Source organism: Orbicella franksi, chromosome 7 (assembly GCF_964199315.1).
Source record: "Orbicella franksi chromosome 7, jaOrbFran1.1, whole genome shotgun sequence".
Taxonomy (NCBI): Eukaryota; Metazoa; Cnidaria; class Anthozoa; order Scleractinia; family Merulinidae; genus Orbicella; species Orbicella franksi.
This window is the reverse complement of record NC_138151.1, coordinates 8444339-8460200: the sequence shown is the minus strand read 5'-3', so window position 1 is coordinate 8460200 and position 15862 is coordinate 8444339. Positions and strand designations below refer to the sequence as shown.

The 15862-nt window shown below is 39.0% G+C and overlaps 2 protein-coding genes across 2 annotated transcripts in view; both read left to right on the top strand.

The window, feature by feature from the left end:
* Nucleotides 1–4489, top strand: part of LOC145493315 (beta-1,4-N-acetylgalactosaminyltransferase 3-like) — a 13938-nt gene extending 9449 nt beyond the window's left edge. The window contains exons 4-5 of the mRNA XM_081472754.1: nt 900–1044; nt 2128–4489. Of these exons, the coding sequence (XP_081328880.1) occupies nt 900–1044; nt 2128–2276 (294 nt within the window). The 3' untranslated portion in view covers nt 2277–4489. The remainder of the gene's footprint in view (nt 1–899; nt 1045–2127) is intronic.
* Nucleotides 4490–5268: 779 nt separating this feature from the next.
* On the top strand, nt 5269–14109 carry LOC145493322 (cholesterol 24-hydroxylase-like). Its single transcript, XM_081472765.1, has 4 exons — nt 5269–6039; nt 8089–8422; nt 9827–9899; nt 10532–14109. Exons 1-4 carry the CDS (start codon nt 5437–5439, stop codon nt 11025–11027), a joined length of 1506 nt encoding a protein of 501 aa, XP_081328891.1. The 5' UTR covers nt 5269–5436; the 3' UTR covers nt 11028–14109.
* Nucleotides 14110–15862: the final 1753 nt, after the last annotated feature.

Below are 15862 nucleotides of genomic sequence, written 5' to 3'. Positions count from 1 at the left end.
TCGTTGTCTCTCCTAGGGGTATAAATCAGAGCTTTTGGTGTCACGTAGGGTGTTCAGGCCAAACGCCACTATTTTTAGCTGTCAGAGTATCTTTTAGGGTCCACTCGAAGAGAAAACAATCTCATTTCCGTTCTTAGGTTTGATTTCCACCACTCACTCGAGTCTGGTCTACCATTCCTGAACAGGAACTGGTAGTCAAGCCTATTCTGTTTTAAGTGGTATCTTTTAGAGATCAAAAAAAGCTCCAGCCATGCCCAGATTGGTCTCCTTTAGGGGTTTAATTCAAATTTTCCAATGAGCATCTGCTGACCTTTTCATATGGCAGTCCCTTGCTCTGGGCTTGGACTGTTTATCTACATGGCTTAAACACATGTTTGAAGTAGACACTGGTACCAATTTTATCTGTGCCGTACCAAATTTTGGTGTAGTTTTGTTGATGGGCCTTATCTAGCATGTACAACATGAACATGAGAGCCAATATTTATCTAAATAAGATAAAAGATGTTCTCAGCGAAATTATATAGGAAAGAATGAGATAAATTTTTCTGGAAAGAATTAATACATCTATTTAAACATGCCCCACCTAGAGCGTGTTTAAAGCACAAAACGGCAAAATGATGAAATGGCACTGCCATATTTAGTCTAAATAGGGCTCAGGTTAGCATAAATATCACTGACTGGACAGTGGTTAGCTCTCAATAGTTGTAAGGGTAGTCCTAAAAAACACCTGTATCCAACATTGACTCATACTCATAGTGTGATTTTGTCAATTTCCCATTTCGTGTTTTAAACACACCCATAGACCTAAACAGAGTAATATATTGCCCTTGTAATGTTATGTCTGAAAGTAAATTTCTGTTATGGTTCTTGATATGAATGTTATGTTATTCTGTTTGCAGCACACCATTTTAGGCAAAATGGCCTATGCACCAACTGTTGGCCGATTAGCATGCGGAGAGTTTCCAAGTGATCCCCGTGGTTTTTGGCAGGATGATGGTTACGGGATTTTAAGTGTTTTCAAAAAGGACTGGGATAGTTTTGGAGGTGTGTAACTGTCAAACTATTGATCCCAGACGTCTGATTACCAGACTTTTTTTTTCAGGCCATTGCGCCCACTGTTGGTTGCATTCACAGATTCAAAAAAGTGATCACGTGATAACAAATTTCATTATTGTGTGATGAGTGAATGTTTCCTTGGGGAAGGTACTTCACAGTTTGTTCACAAGTTAGTTGCAGAGTCTCACACTTTCTCGCAAGATATTATTCAAGATGTGATACAGAGAAAAGTTAAATAGATGCGAAATCCATCAAATTGGTGAGATTTTCCTTGAACTTGCTATTTTTGAGGAATTTGTGACAGCTAAACCAATAGCTGAAACCAACAGTGCGTGTAAGGGCTTGAAAAAAGCCATTTCAACAGACATCTGAGATCAATAGTATCAGATCACAGCCAGCATTAGTACAACCAGGCCCCCTCCCTTAACGTGTTTCATACTCTCCATGCTACTCTTTGTCTTCTCATGTTCAAATTGGCAGCAAATGAGATTGCAACCAAACCCTTCTTGTAGCAGACTGGCTCAATAATAGGATTGTAAAGCAAAAGTATAAACAGAAAGTGGAAAAATGGCCGCATGAAAATTGGGGGTGAGGCATGTAGTGAAATATTCCATTGAATAACCCCCACTGAATTCTGGTGTTTGACAGGTGGGTCAGTTTCTGCCCCATTGTCCTCGGCTTTGAGAGTCTTTTTCTTCCTTTGTCGTTCAGACCACACATGCACATGGTTAAGTCTGCATAGGAGCTAAGTGGCCAGATTCAGGCGGGAGCTTTTCCTGGTTTCTGCTGCATGAAGTGACTAGGAGTATTTCTACTCGCCCCTTAATGGGATACTAGTCCATCACAGGGTTACCCCCAGCATTAAAATTGCTGGTACCCATTTGTGCACCTGGGTTCAGAGAAGGACCGTGAGAGTAAAGTGTCTTGTCCTAGAACATGACACAATGTTCCCCCCGGTAAGGGCTTGAACCTGGAACCACTCAATCTGGAGTTGAGTGGACTAATCATGAGGCCACTGCTGCTCCGCACACATGTACATGACTTTGCTTATTTATTTATTTGTTTTTGCAGGGATGAATGTTAAAGACTTTACCACTAAATGGGGAGGTGAAGATTGGGATCTGCTTGATCGCGTGCTTTCTGCTAAACTAGAAGTTGAAAGACTGAAACAGCCTGGCTTGTTTCACTATTATCACTCTCGTAAAGGAATGTGGCAGTAAAAAAAATTATTTAAAAAGAATTAATATATATCCAAGATTTTAAGAAAACAGAGGTTTAAGTTCCCCTTGAATAGAAGTGGTAGAACACAGTTACATGCAGGTTGCCTTGAAAGTAGAAATTATTATGGAATGTCTGGGTCCTTGGTGACTGGCCGGAGTGATTTCATTTAGTGTCACAACACTTGATGGAACCTTATTCTCAATCAAGTAGACTACTCACCCTTATAATTTTTCAGTGAGCAATAACCAACAAGACCCTATCAGGGGTGTTTGGCAATATTTAGATAAAAAATTAATGGGATTCAAGATATTTTGGGGGAAAATTAACGGGACATGGGATATTTAGATCAGATAAAACAGGATATCAAGTAGAAAAATCAGAATTGGAATTAACTATTTTTCTTTTTTTTTCCTTTTCCATTTTAATTGTGATTTGCATTACTGAGCACTACTTACAACACTGGTGTGGCTACTTGCACAATTTACAACAGTAATGCAACTACTTAACCTTGTTACAATACTGATAGAGTACAGTCCCTTACATTACTAACAAAACTTGTTATACAATGTAATTACTTACAAACTACTTACACCACTTACGATACGATACGATTACAGATGCTACTTGCAATAATACAACTTACACTACTTAGGATTACTTATCCTACTTACAATACTATTACCCAGGGGGGGGGGGGAACTCCCACATAAAAAGGATGGGGGTGCCTGTCAAAAATTTTGAAAATATCCCCTAAGAGGTACCAAGATGCTGTTTTGTGGACATGGCTTTAAATTTAAAATTTTGAATTCTAAAACAAAACATTATTTCCTGTCATATTTTTTTGGCTCAATACCCGAAAAAGGTATTGCAAGAGCTCCTGCTTAGGACCTTTTGAGGCTGAATACCCTAAGAGGCACCAAAACTGCTATTTTAACCCCTAAAAGTATGACAAGCACCCCTGTCCTTTTTACATGGGAGTCCCCCCCTGGGACTAATACATGCACAACTTAGAATAAAATATGATTATTGATGCTACTTAGAATTGGGATTAACAAGATGCAGGATATATAGGCTAAATATTAATGGAATGTTGGCATTTTCAGACCCCCTTAATGAGGGGATCATTTGCTCACAAGGTAAAATATTTATATTTTGTGATTCATTGTGCGACTGTATTAATGAGACAAGCTCTCAATAATATACACGAGAGTTTTAAATATTTTTTTATACAAATTAAATTTTTTGAGAAGGTAGGTTAATTTATAATTATTTCTCGTCATTGAAATTGTTTAAAATAATAATAAGTGTTCTCAACCTATTTCTCTCTCCAAAACAAGACATACTGCTCAAGGATTTTTTTACTTTTCTGTTATATAAAATCTTAGCTCTTTTCAAAATCAGTAATATTACATCAATGCTCTTTTTTTTTTACCTTTTTTTACGCCCCTAATTTTATTAGAAAAAAGAGGGGGAGCGGTGTCATTGTTATTTTTGTTTTGGGGGTGGCAAAGTATTGTCCAATGTAAGTAAAGAGATTGATTGATTTATCTACAGGTGTGGGGGGGATAGGGAGGTCAGAACCTTCCACCCCCGGTACCCTGTTCTCCCATTTCCCGTTCCCGAACCTTTATCTTCCGACTCCCGGCCTTGTCTGTCTTGCTCCCATCCCCTGAAAATAAGGAGACTCAAAACACATTCCTTAGGTGTTTTTTTTCCCTTTGTTTTCAGCCTTGCTCCTCTTACTCACATCTTTTGACAACTTAAGTGACAACATTTCATGACCTAGGACATCACCACGGGAAAATGGTTTCCAATTTTACCGGAAGTAGGCCTCAGTTTCAACCCAAGGGGAAATTTTCATTTTTCTGTTGGTCCAGAAGTCTCAAAATAAGCTAAACGTAAATCAAAAAACATTTTGGGTTCTTATTTTTGAAAGTATTTTAACACTTAATAAATGATTCCCGCGTTCTTAAAACTCCCGCTTCCCGCCCTTTCCTCTCCCGCTTCCTGCCCTCTCCTATCTCGCCTACCGGCCCTATTCTCCCGGGCTCCCGCCCCCTGTCCCCCCAACCCTATAATTGTTATTGTTTAAGAATATTATGAAATTATTGCTATCAAATTGATGTATTATTTGTTTTTATATGTATTAATTTATATTTGAGAATTAAAGTCATCATTCCTTTTACCCCTTGTGAGAAGGATAATATTAAAAGTGAAGCTGCAGATACAGTTTTGAGTTGTTTTTGATGCCTTTCTTATATCATGTATAAACAAGTCTTCATAGCCTGAGCTCTTTCAGGGGGTCAGTTAGTTGGCGCGCAATAGCGCAAAAATTTGCGCAAAATTAATTAGGCGAGAAGCGCGGCGCGGGAAGGCGAGAGAACCTGGCACCAGGCCTCTCTCTCCGTTTTTCGCTTAGCCGTTTTTTCGCGCCCTCGTTGCGCCCCAACCAACTGAACGCCTGAAAGAGGCGCAAATAATTCCTTGCTTACCTCATTTCCAGGGTCTCTCTTCTTTGAGTTCCTAATATTTGATCAATTTGCATGTTTACAGGTGACTTTGCGTGGTTATCACATGCAATATTTTTTTTCTTATCCACTTCGTCGATCACATCCCAACCGTCTTTGTAAGAAAAGCAAATTGATCCGTAGCCTGAGAGCAGGCTCACATTTGAGTCACACGCGCAAGCGGCGAAGAACAAAGCGATCCGGCGGGAAGGAGTCTGGTGAAGAAGCGCCAATATGGTTGGCGAAATGGTGCAAAATTCACAAAGTTTATATTCATTCACATTTAATGTTGTTATTATTATTCACGAATATATTTATTCACATTCAACAACTAAATTTATATTCAAGAAATATACTAATTCACATTTAACGACGTATTTCGTATTCACGAATATATTTACTCACATTTACGGGATGTATTCCCTCCGTTTCTCCGACCACGTGACCAAAAGAAACGGAGGCTCTGGGGACGAGAATGCCACTGTATGCTTATGTGACAATCTGGCATTGCGTGACCCCAAAACACGTGATCTTACGCACGAATTGAACAGGAAGTCTTTAATCATGTTCATATGAAAGCAGGCACGTTTGAACTGATGTGAAAAATCAAACACAACCATTGCGTCATTTTACTGAGCTTTTTGTTTTCTACATGATTTCTTTGAGTGTAATCTTGCTTTGGGTAGCAACAGCTATCTTATGTACGACCATCCTTGTATTCACCGGCTTTGTTATCTACTTGTACTATTTACACGGAAAATACGACCATGTGCCTGGACCAAAGAGAGATGACTTCTTCAGAGGCAACATGAAATTAGTATACGAGAAAAGAACGAAATCCAAGTTAACAATCCACCAGATTTGGGTCGAACTTGCGCACCATTATTCCCCGATGTTCGTATTCTGGTTTTTCCATCGTCCGGTTGTCATGATCACAGACGCTGAACTCGTGAAAGAAGTGCTGATTACGAAGAATCTACCCCGAGATGAGTTCGGCTACAGTCATTTTTCCTCGCTGTTTGGTCAGAGGATGCTTGGCCGAGGACTTCTTTCCGAGGTTTCTGAGGAAGAATGGCATTGGAAGAGAACCACCTTGGATCCGGGTTTTCATCGGCCAAATTTGATGAGTTTAATGGACAGTTTTACAGCCATTTGCGACTCGTTCTTACAGAGGCTGGAAACGCTTGCGGATGGAAAGACGGAGGTTTCCATGGCTGAAGAACTCGTGAGGATAAACCTGGATATGGTAGCTAAGGTAAGCCTGTCTGCTCAGCTTGGGGTCGGAAGTGGGGTGGAGTTGCAGGTGGGTTGGGGTATTTGGTACTTCTAAGGTATAGGTAACATGTAAGGCCCACATTAGTCATGTGTCACAATACTTTTTCGGTTATTTTAGTCTCAAATTGTGTTACAGATTAGAGATATCAACAAACCTTCACAAAAAGATGGCAGAATACAGTCAGAGCATCCAGATTACTGCCGACCTGAAAAAAAGAAAGTTCGGGATTTTTAGTTCTACAACAGGGAAGGGATGTAAGATCAGAACTGCACTGTTTTTTTTGTTATCTTAATTGAATGCTTTTAATCATATTTCTGCCTTTAAAACATCAGCAAAGTTTAAAGTTTATTTATAAAACTATTGTAGCCTTTTTGCATGCCCCCTCCCCTCCACCAAAGCTCATCCAGCTTGGGTAGTTTAACTGAAAGCAAGTCAGAGCAGCTGCACTCTCTGAATGGTGTACAAAACAGATTCCCAGTCCTTAGCATTATATGACATTTCTTAATTTTCATAACTGGAATAATTACATCATCACAATGTTTTTCCATACACCTCACTTGCATGGGAGATTTCCCCCTCCCCCCCCCCCCCCCACCCCGCAAAAAAAATGGAAATTTTGGTTTTATTTAAACCTCCTTTAAGATTTTGCCTTTTCAAACCCCTTTCTTCTTGATATTTTGGTGGTCTTCCTTGGGAAAGATATTTCCTGGAGCCACACATGAATCAACCGAAATCAGATGTGGGCCAGTCCTAACACAATTCTTTCCCAGTTTCAGACCAAAACACCCTCAATGACACAACATTCAGTCAAAATTCCTATAAGGGCCCTAGAAGGGAGGGTTTTTTTCAAGACCTTTGTAAGTCTTGAAAAATTGATATAAAATCTGCTAGCTCATAGTTTAATCATGGCAGGGGGCTTAAAGGAAACTGACCTTTTAAAACAAAATTTTTCATTTGTTAAGAGGAAGACTTATTAGAGAGAGCACGGGAGGAGGGAGATTTTATATTACCTTAAAGTGCCTATGAAGTAAAAAATAATTGCTGCTGATTTGAAAGGCTTTTCAAAGTGAAGAAGAATGGCATTTTCCTTTTTGGAATATCTTTTTTCGTTTTAGAGATACTCACGTTTTTGTATTATAAGTGATGACGTCATAGGTGGTTCCACTAAAACAGTTCAACACTTAATCAAGAATATCTCTAGAAATATTAAAGCAGTGTTCTTTAAACTTGGCACCTGAAATGTAAATCACAAAAGAATCAAAATGACACCTGTTGTGCCGTCACCATGACAACAGTTATGCCGCTGGTCCTGTTTTAATTAAAAGTAACATGACCAGATTTTATCTTAAACAAGGATCATCCACTCCCAACAATCTAATGGGGAGAGTTAAGACAATATGGGAATCAGGTGTGTTCTGAGCAAGACCCTCTGTCCCTTTTCGAAGGGTTGCATATTGGCATATTTGGTTTTTCACAGAAAGAGACTGGAGCCAAAAGTGTTGCCATGGCAACAACACAGAAGGTGTCATTCTGTTTCTTTTGTGATGCACATTTGTGGTGCCAAGTTTGAAGAACACTGCTCCAATATTTCTAGAGATATTCTTGATTCAGTGTTTTACTGTTCAAATGGAACCACCTATGACGTCATCACTTTCCTCATTTGCATAATACAAAAACGTAAATATCTCTAGAACGAAAAAAGATATTCCAAAAAGGGAAACGCCATTCTTCTTTACTTTGAAAAGCCTGTCAAATAAGCAGCAATTATTTTTTACTTCATATGCACTTTAACGTAGTAATTGTGTTAGAGAGTAAGCCCTACCTTGGACATGGATTGGTCTTTTCAGACATAAATTTTAATCTAGATTATTCCAATTAGAAACAGATATTTGACTTACTGGGATATGATACCTTTATACATTTAGACTGTAAAAGAATTTGCTACAGTATAATACATATTTAAAATGAGATAATCAAATTAGCTGCATACAATGTTCATGTAACAGTGAGCTTGTTTGGAATTGATAGGTTGCCTTTGATCTGGATTTGAACTCGACAAATGATCCTAACACCCCCATTCCTACAAATGCCAGGATAGCTCTGGAAGGCCTTGTTCAAAGTTTCCGAAAGCCTTTCATGCGGTTCCAGCCCTCCACCTATGCTTATCAAGCCAAATGCAGAGAGGCTGTACGTTTCCTGAGGGAGGTGGCCCAAGGAGTGATCGAGAAAAGACAAGAGGAGAGCAAGACAGGGGAGGACCAACATAATGATATGCTGTCGCGCATTCTTCTGTTGCCTCAGAAGGACAGCCGCACTACCATGGAGGATATGATAGATCATTTCATCTCGTTTGTCGTTGGCGGTAGGTGATGATTGCACTACCCCACATAAGTTATTAGGGGTGGATCCAGGATTTTTCATGGGGCTGGCTGGTACCTTGCAGCTGCAAAATCAATGGGGCATATTTCCAAAATGTTACAATTTGAGAACTGGGATCTGACTGAAAACTTTTTCACTAGAAATACCAGCAATGGAACAAAGTAGAAATTACAATGAGGTACCTGCCTAGAGAGTTTTCCTTTATTTCTGCCATAATATTCACAACCTTTTTGTAATTTTTTTGTGTTTTGCTTCTCCAAAAGGGGAATGGCTAGCTGCCCAATCCATCCCCCCCTCCCCGTAAATGCACCCCTTGTTATATGGGTGTGTACTACCCCAAATAGTATGAGTTTTGGGTTGTTTTGTCTGAAAACTGGACAAAGAATTTGCTCTTGTCTGAAACTAGCTGGAACTTCAGTGATACCACAACCTTCTATGGAATTCTTTTATTTTAAGTTGAGCTGTAATAGCATGTCCCAAAATCTCACATCGGGCCCAGGAAGATGGTTTTTGGAGGATGACTGGGGGAGGTTTTAATCTTTTTCCAAGCAGATTTTTTTTTTATTTATATATAAAGCAATAATTTGTCCTTGGCTTGGCTGTTGTCATTGGTTAAATCAAAGGGCACATGAACACGGAAAGCCTGTTCAATAATAAGGAGGGGGATGAATAGGTTTTCAGATTGACAGATTGGGCCTTAAAAAGTGCATGGATTGTGGGTTTTTGCGTCAAATTGAGTGGATTCACGGATTTTGAAAACACAGTGGTTGTGAATCAGCTGTGAATTTTGGCGCAGATTGCGGATTCTGCCTGTCTTGATGTTCGGATCTTAGGTCCTAAATGAAATTTGGATCATAGATCTTTCTTCATCCTTGGTTGGTATATTAATGAGTTCATCCAAATTAGCTTTTTTTCCAACGAAGCTCATTTAAACAGTCATTGGAATTGTACTGTGTTATAGTCATCAAGGATGTTGCCTTCTTTACTATTTGTGCAAAATTAACAATGGCATTCACATTTACCAGTTTACCTTTGAACTTTTACACTTCTGTTTCTGAATGTGATTGTGGTTTCGGATTTGAACAAAAATATTGGCGGATCGATGGATTTGGCGAAAAAATGGCATGGATCGGCAGATTTGCATACCCCTATTCACCCCTCTCAATAAGCATGTATGACTTTGATTGACACTGAGGGTCCACTTGAAGGCTTTTAACCAACAAAAATTATACAACTTTGTACCACACCCCACCCAATTTTCTTGACCCATTAAGAGAGTGACTTTTTATGACTTGTTTATGGAAAGAACTGCTTCCTGTATCTTTTCTCAAGGAAATTGAATTTTCTGTATAATCTTAATAAATGGTGAATTACTTTTATTTTCCAGGTGAGGAAACTGACTCCACCCACTTGACTTACCTTCTCACTGCAATAACCTCCCATCCAGAGGTGGAGAAAAGGTTTGCTTTCGTTTATCATTTTCTGTATCTAGCATTAAGTACGTGAGGAGCCCAGTCACGGATGTTGAAAAACGTAGCCTAAATCTTTTAAGCTTGTCATTTGAAATCCCTTTAAATCTTCCCTAGTAGCAAATATCCATGTTCCTTTTTGTTTTATTTTCACCAATTAAGTATTCTTTCACCTTAGAAACTTTCTGTTTGAGATTTTCGTAAGGAGATTGTTATTCATTGCCAGATAGTCACTCGCGGCTACTCAAGAACTAAAACCAATCAAAAGTCGAAGCAACACGCGGACGGCGAAAAGCGCGGGAAAAGTTACGTCAGACAATGACCATTGGTCACTATGCGTACCATTGGCTTTGGTTTTTGCACGTGTGAATTTCTTCCCTGTGATTGGTTAATGAGCGCATTGTACGCAATCAGAAAACTAGTCGAAGAAAATTTTACGTAGAATTCAGCCTCTTTATGGAACATCGGTTGATTTTGCTAAAGAAGTTCAAATAACAGAAAATTTGCGCAAACCACAAAGACAAACGATGGCAACATGAATGTGAATTAAAACTAATAACCACCCGGAAATTCTGCGTTCAAAACTTGACTCGGTTGTTAACTGATTGACTTCTATTCTTTAGGATTGTGGCTGAAATTGACGAAGTTCTTGGCAGCAGGTGCGCAGTGAAATACGAAGACCTCGCTAAGCTTACATACCTTGAACAGGCAAGCAAGGAGGCTCTGCGCCTGCATCCACCACAGCCAGCGGTCACACGCATGGCAAATGAAAATATCACCCTGGGCGGCTACCACATTCCCGCCAAAACCAGCATCATGGTGAACGTGCACGTGCTACATCACCATATAAAGTACTGGGACGACCCAGAGAAGTTCGACCCAGATCGCTTTGCACCGTCCAATCATGAAGAGGTTGAGCACTACGCGTACATTCCATTCTCTCTCGGTCGCCATACTTGTATTGGGATGCACTTCGCTCAGATTCAGGCCAAAATGCTGCTGGCTCGGCTGTTTCAGACCTTCAAACTGGAGCTACTTCCAGGTCAAGACCTGAAAGAAGTAGAGCACATGACACTGAGGCCGAAGAATGGGACGAGGTGTACACTAACGCTCAGATGAACAAGCGTTTATCTCATAACCAGTTATAACTGCATGTAAAAACTGGTCAAAACTATGCCTAATTATTTTCAACAGCAACAACATCTTTTATGTAGTGCTTTTCAATTGAGTGTCCTAAAACCAAAACCAGAGTAATAACGCTGGCCAATCACTAAGGACACAGACAATCCAATTAACTAATCAAAACTCGAAGTAATTTTATGAAGCATAGCGCGGGAAAACGTGAACGGAACCATTTACGATTGGTTTTGGTTTTTCTTCTGATTGCATGAAAAAGTGGCGCGAGTTTTTTTTAAGCGATTCGTGTAGATGATTACCTATTGACACTCAAAAGAAAACCGCTCTATACGTGATATGGGTGAAAGCAAAGACTTGCGTGCCAAACTAATTTCAAAACATGTAATTCGCGGCTTATCACGCTAACTAGTAAAAAGGACATTTTTCAGTTTTTAACAACGCAACATTACTCACAAGGCGAAATAATTTACTTGCTAATTTTGTTGAAGTTATTTTGAAAATCCTACTTTAAAGAGGAAGGGGGGAAATGAAATTGTTTCTGGTACTTGTTAAAACGAATCATATTGCAATTATTTACTTTATATTATATTACTATTATATTTAATACTAAGTCAAATTATCCTCGTATTTTGATTGGTTCTTACTTATGGTCAATCGGAGGACAGATGCATAGATGACGTCATTAACACCAATCTATCGCCTTGTGTGCCACTTTTTTTGCCGTTATCACATTTTGACGTCATCTGTGATCAATTACTGGACGTACGCACGGCAACATGGAGTCTATTTATTAAAGACACTTCAAATCGATGTGCAAGTGCGTCATATTGAGAATAACTTTTATTCTTAATTATTCTCGGATTCAGACCCACATTGTTGTTGACGTATTCCAGTATTTATCGAGCTATTTACTGCGTGGTGAAGCTAGAGAACATGAGCTACCATGTAAAACATGGATCAGTCCTGTTACAATGCCGAAGATGTTAGCTAAAGTTTACAATACTTCCACATTATTTGCTTTCAAAGGTTGTCAGAGGAGCTAACGTTAATATATCGATCTCCGCTCAAGTACAATGGGGTTCAAAAATGCCACACTTGCTTTGAAAGGCGCAAATAAGTTTGCAAAAAGGGCAACTGATCTTTATAAAGATTTTGAATCAATAAAAGATACTCATTCTGCTATCTTTTTCTTAACCCATAATTAATAAGCAAGGCCAGCTAGGACTTGAGAGAAACTTGTAGGACTTGGTGGAAATAACAAATTGTTTTATAAAAATTACGCGCCCTCTCATCGGTCGATAGGTGTTTTTTAGATGAGACTACGTAGACACGGTTGTGACGTTTTAGATTCGCGCGTATTCTTGATAAATATTTTATAAAAGCAATAGAGTACTTTTTCCGCGTTTACACAGCCTCATCTAAACACTTAGGGGATTGGGAGAATTCTCGAAAGTTATGCAAACCCTCGCCTGCGTCTCGAGTTTGCATATAAAAGACATATAACTGACTCGAATTTACCATTTTTTATCAGGTGTATTTCACACCTGATTCAGGAAGGCCGTCGTGGTTCCACAAGAAGCCCAAGCTCGCAAATTAGTGACCCCGCTGTACATACATTACACAACAGTCAAAATATAAGGATTTGTATGGAAAAGCGGTTATATTCCTAAGCCTAAAAAATACGAAGGACTATGAATAGGGATTTATCAACCTTGCTTCACTTGAGTTGTTCCTTAGGCCCAGTTCATACGTCGCATTTCTGCCGTGTCGAATTCAATTCAATTAAGTGCGGCAGTAATGCGACTGTGGATTCATACGTCGCACTTGTGTCGCACCTAAGGTGGCCGAACACAGTTTCGCGCGCGCTTTTGCTGATGCAATTCAGCGCGCGCGCAAGGATTGCGCGCAAAAAACAAACGTGCCGTCAATAGAGCGATCATTTTGCTTACTCAACACCCGCAGTATCTGTGCTATTTTTCTCTATAATTGAACACAGCGTATTGATTGCTGTTGTCTTTTATTACAAAGATATGTTAGAAAAGGTAACGATGCAAAGAACCCAGCAATTCTCAGCTTTTTCTTTGTTACCGAAAGAACCCAGTTAAATGCAGCGCATGCGTAGTAAGTCAAAAAATTGCGATTGAATGAAAATTGAACTCTCGGAAATACGCCTATTTCTCGAGAACCACTCATTAGAATTTCACGAAATTTGGCAGGAAAATACTTTAGGAAATAAGTAACTGGAGTATTGAAAATAACTGAACTTTGACAAAGGAAATTCTAGATATTCCAGTGAACCTTCAACAAGGGATAATTAAAGATCTCTGTTAAATTATTAGCAAAATGGTGTTAACTTGTGAGAATCGTTACAAGCTTGTTCCATGCAAATTGTAAAGAAAATCTAATGACTAGATTTTCTGCAAATAAACAAAACCGGTTTTAAAGGCCTGTTTATATTTATTCATGTTGCCATGGCAACGGCACATACGTCAGTTTAACTATCAAAAAACCAAAGTTTGTGTCAACTAGCTTGCTGCCATTTTTGACGACCGAGGGATCAAGGGTTTTAGAGAAAAAGGTGAATGAAACACAGGTATCAAAAACTGTGTTCAGCCACCTTAATTCAGAATTTATACTGTCGGATATGTCGGCCAGCGGAAAATGTTTTAAACGTAGAGTATTCAATATGGCGGACGAAACTACTGAGCGACGAAGGACTTTAATTTTGCTAAAAATTGTTCGCCAAAGGAACAAGAAGGAGAAGGCTGATAACGCAGCAGTATGTGTTGCAATATGTTCAGGTTGCATTGGGTCGAGAATGGCCAAGTTTCTTCTTTTTCTTTGGCGGGAACACATTTACGCATGCTCAATGCATTAAGATAATGTATGCATTAGATTCGACACGGCAGAAATTCGACACCTGAATCGGTGTCACATTTCTGTCGGATAATGCGACAAGACCAGTCAAACGTGCGGCAGAAATGCGGCAGCCGATTCAGACGTCGAATTTCTGTCGAATTTAATTCGTTGAATTGAATTCGACACAGCAGAAATGCGACGTATGAACCGGAACTTGTTCCCGTGAGGTTTCTAGGCTTATTTATGGCAATTTAGGTTGTTTTTAGCTTCACTGCTTCATTCTCGGAAGATCCTTTCCCAAAGAAATACTTGTAGATATGACAAATGTAATAATTGATCACAAACGTGACAACGCCCTCAAGTGAAAATAAGGGTTTGACCACAAATTTGATAGAAGACAACCCTAAACAAGTGTCACAAATAATGCAAGATTATTACTAGCAACTCTTTCTATGTCACAATAGTGTGACTTGATAAAAAAAAAAAGAAACAACAATATTTGTGACTTGATAGAGAATCAGGAATATTTCCCTCGATACTTCATTTAATTCATAAATGCTTGATTGAACGTAGGATCTCACAGGAGATCTAATCAGCCAAACTTGAAAAGTAAAACGATGAGAAGTCAAAGACTACTGCAAAGATAACTATTACTACTAGTAAACCATTTCCTTCACCTGTTGAGAACGGAAAACTCCGCAAACGAATTCTGAATTACATGGTTTAAGGTAATTCCCCTGAAATAAAAGTGACAATAGATTTTTGTTCAAACTTTGTCCTTTGAATATTTGTCATATGACAACTTCAATTTTGAAATAAAAAAGGGGGTGCCCAGGCTCATTAAGGAGCAGAGAGGCATTGAAAATGCCCCATTTTGGCATTATTTAATGCTTATTATAAGAACACATTCCCAGTAATTGTAAAATCTTTGCGAGCCCAGACTCATAAGAACACGCATTAAACTACAGTCACTACATTGTGTCGGACACAAACAAACATTTTAAATTTGATTCAGACAGAAAGCTAAATCCTGGATTAAAATTTGAACCAAATATCTTGACATGGTTACCAAACTGCAAAATAGAAAAGACCACAGTGTATCTGCTATTTTTCTTATTTATTCAATTTTCAACAATAGAAATTAGATCAGTCTTTTCTCACGCAAAGCTTATGAATAGTTGATTACAATGACTGGAAAAAAAATTGGGGTGCCCGTGCTCGTTGGTGAGCTAGAGCCATTTTTCAACTGACAGAGCTCTATATCAAGGCAAATCCGTCATGTTTTCAATATGCGCGTGGACGAGCGCGCGCTAATGACGCCATTATGCGTAGTAAGGATGCGCGATGCAAATTTGAGGAATTACCTTTAGTTAGTCGAGAGGATACTCAACTTGTAAACAGCTTTAATACTAAGTGAACTTTCCATCTGCGCATGCTTGAAATACTTGGGAAAATGAAGAGTCTTTGAAGGCAGAACTGAAAAGATAAAAGCTGAAATAGGAAGTATTAGTCTTTCCTGAAAAAAGTTACTCTCTTATGTTTTTTAGTTGCATAAACGCTCGTATATTAATCGAGCAAACCAAGAGAAAATGAGCAAACTTAGCTCTTAGGCGCAACGTGTTTAAATGAAGTGTTGTTGATTGATGCCAGGTATCGAAAAGACTTCTGGACCTTGTCGCTCGCTGTCTATTCAAAACTTCCCGACGCCATAGTTGTTTAAATAGGAAAAGTGTTATTTTCTGAATTTATCAAAAATGTGTTATAATGGGAACAGTTCACCAAGTATTTGTCACTGTTTTTAGCTTTGCTATGGCAACACATTGAACATCTTATGCACGCACTCCTGTTCCTTGAAAATTGAGGGATTTTTACATTAACCTTCGTTTCGGCGTTGGTCTAGCTGTCACAAAATGTGAAAGATGGGAAGAGTTAAATTTTTTTTCGAGAACTTCCGGCTG

What these genes read in the sequence shown, in the direction of transcription:
- LOC145493322 (XM_081472765.1), top strand. Translation starts at nt 5,437, where the DNA reads ATGATTTCTTTGAGTGTAATCTTGCTTTGGGTAGCAACAGCTATCTTA. An exon ending in ACCTGGATATGGTAGCTAAG is followed by an intron (nt 6,040 to 8,088) that starts GTAAGCCTGTCT and finishes TGGAATTGATAG; the next exon opens with GTTGCCTTTGATCTGGATTT. An exon ending in CATCCAGAGGTGGAGAAAAG is followed by an intron (nt 9,900 to 10,531) that starts GTTTGCTTTCGT and finishes TCTATTCTTTAG; the next exon opens with GATTGTGGCTGAAATTGACG.